The sequence below is a fragment of the Rhinichthys klamathensis genome, unplaced genomic scaffold (assembly GCF_029890125.1).
Source record: "Rhinichthys klamathensis goyatoka isolate OS25496 unplaced genomic scaffold, OSU_Roscu_1.1 h1tg000076l_1, whole genome shotgun sequence".
NCBI lineage: Eukaryota > Metazoa > Chordata > Actinopteri > Cypriniformes > Leuciscidae > Rhinichthys > Rhinichthys klamathensis.
In genome coordinates this window covers 2,046,361-2,055,782 of record NW_026606618.1, presented here as the reverse complement: position 1 = coordinate 2,055,782, position 9,422 = coordinate 2,046,361, and the positions used below count along the sequence as shown (strand labels likewise).

Sequence of the window (9,422 nt, the reverse complement as noted above, 5' to 3'; positions counted from 1 at the left end):
TGAACAATTCTTTTAAAGTATAGTTGTGTAGGAAACAGTTTACCTTGGACTACGGTCAATTTGCAATTTTGAGTGCAGAGAGCCACAATTAACCAGTTAAAATAAAGCATTCCAGAGGGCTGAGTAATTGTAGTCTATTTTTGAATAAACTTACATCAAAATCCATTTCAACACATCTTCATCAACAGCTGTGTTTACTAATACTTAAGTTAGTGATATTTGTGTTGGTTTGTGTTTGGTAGAGCCTGGTCTGGGGATCCAGAAAGAGATGTAAACACAGTCAGCGGGTAAGTCACAGGCCATGACACTTAACAAAATAAACAAATTCATTAAGGGGCCTCTGAACTTAGATTCCTCTCATGTTTGCTCTACAACCAGCAGCTGTGAGCGATCACAAGACACTGGTAAGAACTTTAAGGAACAATACAAATGATCGCAAATGATAATGTCAAACCACATACAACCTTTGTTCGATTATCCCAAGCACTTCCTCTGAAACATATTGGATTATAACTACCTCAGACACAGAGAGGCACTGTTGCACATGAAGGCCACCCCCACACTCACCATCTGGATCATTTAGAGGGCGGAGTGCCCGCTTTCCCTCTGTCCCTCTTGCGCTCTCTCCCTTCCTCCCTTCCCTTCCTGCCGGCCTCTGAGCAGAGGATGTGTCTGGGAGTGTGAGAGAGCAAGGCTGGCGGTGAAGTGGGTATGTACCCTCTCTCTTCTTCCCCCTCGTTACTCTCTGCGTCTCTGCTGATTGCTCTATCTGGCGACACTGAGCAGGCCCTCTGGGCAGGGCAGTCTCTTAGTGGCAGAACGGTGGACGCTGGAACAACAAGCCTAAATGTCAGACGGAGACACGAATGGCCGAGACAATCATGAAGGTACACATCCTTTCTGTTTGTTTGCAATGGTGATATGCATTATGCAAGCATTTGTTTATTAAGTCATAATGTTGCACTAGTAGAGAGATCTAGAGTGTATATCTATATATAAAAGAAAAAGAAAGGCAAGTCATAAAATTAAAAATAAGCAGCATATGTTTCTGCCAGGGGAATTATGTAGGGTTCCACCTACCCCCGTAACGTCCAGCCATAATAGCCTGCTTGACTTTTTGTCCTTATATATATATATATATATATATAAAAACCATGGGTGGAAGGACTTGAATTTGGTCACATGGATGCATTTCAGCACCACAGTAAATTAATAACAAGACCCATTCATAATGCACAATGTACTTAACATATACGAAATCTAACATTGTGCCATGCAAAAATGCTGTCAAAAAGGGAATAAACCTGAACACAGAGTTTATATCCAAATAAAACACAATAGCAAAGATTTGTTCTCCATAAATACATTTAGTTTTAGTAGTAATGTATAAAACATTCAGTACATACCTACAACAACCTCTAAGGTCTTAAGTGATTGTATATGATTCTTGTACAAGTCATGAATCATTGTGGTTTTGGCCAAATTCCTGGTGAAGTAATACATTATCCACAATCCTGAAGAAAGGGACACCAATTAGAGTAGTCAGAGTAACCATGGTAATGTGAATGACTGCACCGCAACACAGCTTAATGAAGTAATTAAATCATGGCTGAATAGATTGCATAATTTTTAGTGCTTTATGGGTTGTTCATTTTCTAATAAAGGATTAAAAAGTCTTACAAATGTATCTTTATTTCTCATTTTCAAATGCCTTTTGGCTCCAAATCAAACTTTAAATCAAACTGTAATGAATAAAAGATACGTCACCTGCCTAAAGGCCGGAGAAAAAGTGTATGGTCAGTTGTACATAGACCACAGCTGTAAGCTGGCAAGCACTTACAACTGGTCACTGAATTATGAACCTCTGTTTTGCATGATTCTGTCATTTATCATGGAGAGGGGAAAAACATGCAGTTTCTGAACTGAAAGTGTTTTAGTAATAGTATTCTTACATACTTTCCCGTGGGTGTTTCAGCTCTTGAGCACCCATGGGATTGAGGCTTACAAAATGGAAATTTTGAAACTTCAGCCTTTAAAACGATCAGAACACCGCTGAGTCATTCTTAGGAGAAGAGATCAATTCATCTGCTGAAGTTTCAAAGTTTGCTCAAAAGTCTCTTTTAGATGTAGCCTTATGCTGGTTTAAATAATCTGTCTCATGAACATATAGAGACTGTTAAAGTCTTTCATTGTGCAAGTCAAACAAGGCTTTCAAAAAAAAAGTATGCATTCTCTTACACAATCAGCAATAACTTCATAACATTGAAGCTGAACAACTGTACAATTCACATTGGATTTTCTCTGCTGTGGGCATAGTTATTTCGGTTCATCACATGGGCTAAATATTTTTTTCCCCATTTTGACTGAAAGATGCCCTTGTCCCAGTTGAGGTGTGGCCAGAGCTGGAGAGAGCCGAGTGTTTGGCTCGGGGCGCTGCGCTGAAATGGGCCTCAGGTGTCTTTTGTCGTCCAGAGCATCTGGAGAGACTTGGACAATACAGGAAAAGAGAGAGTCAACGAACTGCGTCGATTCATTCAAGGTTAAAGGTAAGTAGTGATACTTTCAATTAGAAAGATTCTAAAAACCCGATCTAAATCTAAATGATCTAAAGATGTCTGCAAGAAAAGTAATCTGCTCATTTGCATTTTTAAGTCAGTTGTACAGTCCTACCTGGAAGGTGTTGACTGGGGTCTCGGTCAATTGCGAGAAGCACGAGCTGAGCTCAGAGAAGTGTCTCATGACATGCACAAGGTCAACTTGGAGTCCAGGAAAAATTCTGAAGAAGTAACTACACTGGAGACACTTCGGGAGGTTTCTGTCAATCACCGCCAGCTCTTTGCTGCAGTTAGCAACCTTCCACGCCTCTATAAAGGTTAGTGATTCCCTGCCCTTTTCAGTGAACTGCATGTCCTTATTATTTTTGCATGCCCTCTATGGATATTTTGGTTAAGTATTGAATGTCAGAGCAAGGGTGTCCAATCCTGGTCTTGGAGATTCTACAACATAAGTGCCTGGAAGTTTCCAGTAATCCTGAAGGTCTTGATTACCTCTTCAAGACAGTGGGCCTCCAGGAGTAGGATTGGACAACTTGCCTAAAACCCAAATATTCTCAAATACATAAAGTATGTGAAAGCAAGCAATTCTAGCCAAGCAAATTTGCTTTTATGAGTCACTGAAGGACAGACTGAATTGCAGACACTATAGTGGGTATAGTGTAAAATGTCTTGGTCTCCAGTTTTTAGGTCCACTACTGTTAAGGCAGAGCAAGAATCTTGCAGAGCAAGAAAGTCACTATTAAAGTTGACAAGTTTATAGCTATCTAAATAATAACACAGCTCTATCACCCACTTAAGTACTGAGGTTTGTTAATGCCAAAGTAATACAAGATTTGTTGTCTCCTCTTTCATGTCAGTGCGGAGTATGGTGCTAGAGACAGAGAGGCTAGTGGAGTCTCGGAGACTATTGGAAGCTCATGCTCGGCTAATGGAACTAGAGCGCTGGCAGGATGAGGTACTGCTGCAGCTCCAGGGACCCAGGGGATCATCTGGAACAGGATTAACATCTGAGGATGAGGAGTTGGTGCGGAATTATTTCTCAGGTGTTGGATGCCTGGTAGATGCCCTTGCCAAGGAGCTCTGGGCAGTAGTGGGGAGTGGGTTGACGCTTTCTCATCAGAACCCCACACCTTTTGTGTCAGCTGTACGGATAGTGGAGCGTGAAGAAGCACTAGATCAGATCTTTCTGGAGGAGCGGAGGTCAACATTGGGACACAACACACCCATGCCCCCTGGGAGACCACGTTGTTGGAGGGACCGCTTCTTCAAGGTTTGATGATAAGCACTAAGTTTCCTATTGGTAGAAGTAAAGGAAAAAGTTGTTTGTATGATGGCACGACTAAATTTAAAGTGTAAAAAAGGCTTGTGATTTACATTTACTTAATATGCACCTGTTCAAACTATTTGGTTAGGTGATAGAGGAGGCAGTGTCAGCACGTTTCCGTAGCGTGTCCTACTTGCACACTCAAGGACCAGGGCTTGCAAGTCACTTGTCTGCACTACAGCACTGCATCATGGGAGATCTTTCAACAGTGCGGCATTTTCTGGAACAGTGTGTTCCAACTCACTATCATTTAACAAGAGCTTACCTGCGCTCCTGCCACCAGTTCTTGCAGACCCATCTTGGACTGGTTAGTGGATGGGAGCTAGAGGGTGGGGAAATCTTTGCTGTTCTTAACTGGGTTCTGCACATATACAACAGGTAGGTAAAGCTTTCGATTATATGTGAATTTGGTCCATTAGTAACCGAAAAGCCGTACACATTAGAATGTGTTCTTTAAGCTCAGAGATGATGGGTGAGCCAGCCCTTGTAGCTGAGCTAGACATTGAGGACATGGGACCTCTCATATCTCAGGAAGGTCTTGAGCAGCTGCAGAACAAATATGTCCAAAAAGTTCGGGTAAGAGCCAGGGTGGGGTTTTAGTCTCTAAACTTTTATCATTGACCTTGTCTTGTCTGGATTAAAAGGCCACATGCTCTTGAGAAGTTTGACTGTGATTGTTTGCAGAAAAGTGTCTCAGAGTGGATGCACAAGGCTCTAGAGGTAGAGCTGACAGACTGGCAGAGAGATCAGGAACCAGATATTGACCATGAGGGCTGCTATCACACCAGCCTTCCAACCATCATCGCTCAGGTACTTCAGCAATGGCTAGATCTACAGAAGCAATGTTGCCATCCAAAGTTGTGAATTTAACTTGTGCGCTAAATGTATGCGCATCTTGGCGTTTCAACCCAGCGTTCTTTTGCAATATCTCAAAATGTGCATAAAATAGGTGGATGGAAACTTAGCTAATGAGAAAGATTTAATCTGATATCAGCACTGATATGAACTGCTCTGATGTCTGGGTTATTAGATGCTAGAAGAAAATGCACGGGTGGCCTTGATGATAAGTGAAGCTCTGCGGGACCAGACAATCCAAATGGGTCTTTATGAGATGGAGAATCTCCTCAGCCGGTGTGTATATTCAGCAATACTGGTATCATAATTCTAATTGATAATTCATATTTTTGTACTTTCTTCTCACTATATTCTAACAGATTTCGAGATGCAATCATAGAATTTGGGAAGGAGCATCGTAGGGATCAAACCATAAACAGTAACAAGTTCTACCTCCATTATCTGCTGGCCTGCATCAGCAACTGCATCATCCTCAAGTGAGATGATGTACAAGTATCTTTTTACAGTATGTCTGTATTTGTGTGATGTTTGTTTGAAAATGTGTGTGTTTCAAATAGTTTTGTGTGTTTTAGAGGTGCTTATAAACAGTATATTTAAATATTTTATTTGAATGTGTACATCTAGAACCTCCACAGAAAGTCTGCAGCAGCAGTTGTGCTCCTTCCCTTCAAACCGGTATTCTCGCATTCCACTTGGACCTCTGGCTGCCCTGGACCGTGCTGTGAGAAAGGCATGTCGCTTAGTCATGGACCATCTCTTGTTTGAGCTGCAACCTCATCTACAAGAGCTCCTGTCTCGTGCCTGGCTGGACCAGGGAGATGTAACCTCAAATATGTGTGGGGTTCTAGAACGTCACTGTGAACTCTACAACAGAGTGCGGCAACCTTGTCGCCAGGTTAGTGTTTACACCAGGCATCAGAAATTACATAGACCAGACCACACAATAAAATTAGTGTATATTTTTACCAATTAACATTTTGTGGTCATTCATCATCTACAGAGGCTGAAGGAGGAATGTCAATGGCTAACTGTTGTTGAGTATGTCCGAGCACTGATGCAGAAGAGACTAGTCTGCAAAAGTAATGATGAGCGAAATCAATTGGCCCAGCGAATGTCACAGGATGCTCAGCAGCTGAGGGACCACCTTCAAAGCATGGTGAAAGCCCATTTACATTCATTTATTTGGGTATTTTTGTGCTTTACGAGCATTTAGAAGTCTGCAATGGTTTTAAACTCAACCTCGTAATCGGGACTGTATGACCTGATCTGGCCCAAGCCAACAAGTATTGGCAAATTTGGCCGAACCTGACCTAAATTAGTTTATTTTCAGATGAGAATATAATATGAGAACATGCAATGATAGGGCATTTATGTAAACCGGTTACATGCGATATTTGTCCAACCTGACACCACAAATAGGCAAATAAGAACGTTAACCCAGGGTTTAGGAATGTAGGCCTACAGTGTGAAATTTCAGTTTATGAATACAGGATTCTGTTTACCTGGGGTTTAGATTGGTCCAGGGATAACTATTTTAAAGTGTGAAAATATCTTCTGTTTATATTTCTTCTCCTAGCAAGATGTCATGTTGCAGATTCAGCTTTGACTCAAAGATGAAACATAAATGCTTACAAAAAGTCACATTATTTAAAACATAACCCAATATGAATTAATTGCAAACCCGAATCTGACACAAACCTAAGTTATTCATGAGAAACTGACCTGAACTCGACAATTCATTGGATCTCATCAGGCTCTGGTCAGGTAGCAGACCTCTAGGAACAATACAAGAATGTGTTATGTCTGTGGAAATTAAATGACTTTGACTATTTCACTGCTGTAATGCTGTTTTTACATTTAAAGGAGATTGATGGGACAATAGGTGAGGTGAATCCCACAGCTTTGATACTTGCACTGGCTGACATAATCAATGTGAAAGACCCAGTCATGCTAATACTGGAGATTTCTGGACTGGTAGCCAAGTACCCTGATATTAAGTGAGATTTCAAACCAAGCATACCCAATAGATCTTAATATTCTAAAATCAATTCTAATACAGAGATTAATCAATGCCAAGAGATTATATAAACTTACAAAGTGTGTCTTTTCAGTGAGGAGCATGTCTCTGCCCTGTTGGATGTAAGAGGGGATGTGCCCAAAGATGTGCGGAAGTCAATACTAGATTTTCTGGAGCAGAGCACCCCACCTTTACCACCAGGATACCGCCCTATATTCACAGAAATCCTTGTGCCCTCTTCCAGCATGCATTTTTGTCTGCCTACTGCAAAGTGTACTTGAGCAGCACTCAGATAAACTACCTATCCAGCCTAGTGAATGGGAAATTCATTTTTAATTCATCAATATTCAATAAGACTCGTCTATTCGTTTTCTGCTTTGTCTTGTCTGAACAATGCACTGTTATATTAGTAAATCATAATGTGCCCACAAATATTTACATGTATGATCTCACCGAATGCTTACTTACAAAAAAGAGCAAAAACAAAATGTATAAAACATTTAAAAACAAAATTAAACATGTATGGTAGGTAGATACAAGAGAAAGCACTGCGCAATCTGGCTCATTGCATTTTTAATTATTTGGGGGTGATCATTTTTTTAATGTAAATTTATAAAAATGTTAACATTACCAAACATAGCCTTCCCAAAGATATTAAATCAATTGCTTTAAAACTTGTATATTGTGGTTCACTATGTATATTGTGGTCGACTGTCAATAAAGTAATGAATTTTAAAACAACATTTATATAAAATTGTTTCAAGGTTATTACGCTAACAACCAACAATGTAAATACAATGGTACATGATGAATATAGTGTACCATTAACAATCTGATAACACTGTACCATGACACATTATTTGGTTATGACATTATTTCAGCCATTAGTATTTGTAGGTATTATTGGAGCCGTGGATACGTTTTCATTTGGATAGTGATTTGAGACATAGGGCTAAACAGGCTACAAAAAAGAGAAATAATAATTATTATAATAATAAAATCATGTATCAAGGGATTATTTTCGATTAATATGTTTAGAGATATTAACCTCTTTGTTTGCACTGAATCTATTGCTCAACAACACCATCAGCTTGAAAAATTATTTGTCAATTTATCAGGCTATTATTAACGATACAAGAAAAAAATTGCAACACTAAATTCCATGCACAAACATTTGCGTTACAATCTACAACAAAAAAAAAGCTTTGCTGTGTTTTTGCAATTTTTACAAACCTAGGCCACCTATGACTGAGAAGGGAATCACACTACAAAACTGATTGAGAGATAAATAATGTTCAACAACAAGACAAGCTTTTAAAGTGCTTTCTGGGCCCAACATTTCAAAGACAAGGACAGCCAATCACTTACCTTGATTTAAAATCGCAACTTTGACTAATATGTCTCAAAATGACAAACCTAAAAGCAGGGGCGTAGCAAGCTTTTTAAAAGTGCGGGGGATGGATGTGATCAGGGCCCTGATTAAGAATTCAGAGGGCACAATGTAATGTTGGCCCCTCCTTAGGCAGGACAAATGTAGTTTGTCCAAGGACATTTAAATTTGGCATTAACATTATGCTGGGGTAAAGTTCATAAATGATCGTTCTTTCTCATTGGATTTTGTACATTTTAAGGTTAAATGCATCAATCTGGTGCACTCTGAGAGCTCAAAATTAAGAGCTTCAACTGGCTTCGACCCATGAACTGTGCACATTGAACAAAGAAAAAGCATTGACTATACCTAAAGAGGGTTCAAACTTATTTTTAGTTATGATATAGAGTCTCAGTCTACATTACATTATCACTGGTGTTTTAGAATGCCAAACATTTATTATAATAATATAATAATGATTTATATAATTATTCCTATGATGGAAAATCCATATAGCCTAAATGTATGCTACTGTAGAAATGAAAATGAATATTTCAAAGTAAATTTTATATTATGCTATAGAATAGGAAAATTACAATACTTTTGTCCTAATTTCTTCACTTGCAAGAAATAAACCCTTGAGTTTTATTTTGGAGAAAACACCAGATCACCATGCTGAATGATCGCGTGAGCAAAGTGCGCACTTTTCTTTAAATCACGCAGCACAAACAGAATGCCTACTTAAATAAAGTTTTGTGCTGTTTAGTCTAAAAAACGAAATATAATACCAAAAACACTCGACATGTCAACAAAACATAAACATAACATCTTCCCAATCCCAAACACATATCAAGCTTATTTAAAAACCTCGCAAGCATAAACACTCATTCAAAGTACCTGGAAAAGGGAGATGTAAATAACCATAACCATAAGTTCCCGCCTCCTCAGCACGAGTGACTGAAAAATCACACCAAGAGAGGCGGGACTTAAGGCAGAACAGCCAATCATCAGCCGGTCACACTCAGAGCCGGTGTCATGTTTGAGAGGGAGGGGGAGAGGAGGACGAGCCGCAGCGAGCGCACACACAGAGCGGCCAGAGAAACGGAGGATCGACTGTAGTGAGGCGTTTGTGCAAAACTGCGGAAAAACTGCAGAAAAAGAGCGGGTGTTGAACCCTCTCACCGGGAAAAGTGTGGGTGTTAAAACACCCACATCCCCCACGGGTGCGACGCCCCTGCCTAAAAGCATTAATTTTGGCAACGGCTGAAGGGAAGAAGCTTTATGTGGTCACGTGATCTTAGG

At 39.9% G+C, this 9,422-nt stretch overlaps 1 protein-coding gene across 6 annotated transcripts; it reads left to right on the top strand.

Moving 5' to 3' along the window:
* The first annotated feature begins 523 nt into the window (after positions 1 to 523).
* Positions 524 to 7,494, top strand: exoc3l1 (exocyst complex component 3-like 1). 6 transcript variants are annotated; one of them, XM_056250887.1, is made up of 14 exons: positions 525 to 709; positions 787 to 887; positions 2,386 to 2,546; positions 2,653 to 2,872; positions 3,413 to 3,825; positions 3,968 to 4,257; positions 4,338 to 4,455; positions 4,564 to 4,689; positions 4,910 to 5,010; positions 5,094 to 5,210; positions 5,359 to 5,629; positions 5,735 to 5,890; positions 6,598 to 6,731; positions 6,846 to 7,494. In XM_056250887.1, exons 2-14 carry the CDS (start codon positions 848 to 850, stop codon positions 7,030 to 7,032), a joined length of 2,334 nt encoding a protein of 777 aa, XP_056106862.1. In that variant the 5' UTR covers positions 525 to 709; positions 787 to 847; the 3' UTR covers positions 7,033 to 7,494. The 6 variants fall into 6 exon arrangements, with proteins under 6 accessions (XP_056106864.1, XP_056106862.1, XP_056106861.1 ...); XM_056250886.1 differs by having other exon boundaries at positions 784 to 887; XM_056250884.1 differs by having other exon boundaries at positions 526 to 709; positions 2,371 to 2,546.
* Positions 7,495 to 9,422: the final 1,928 nt, after the last annotated feature.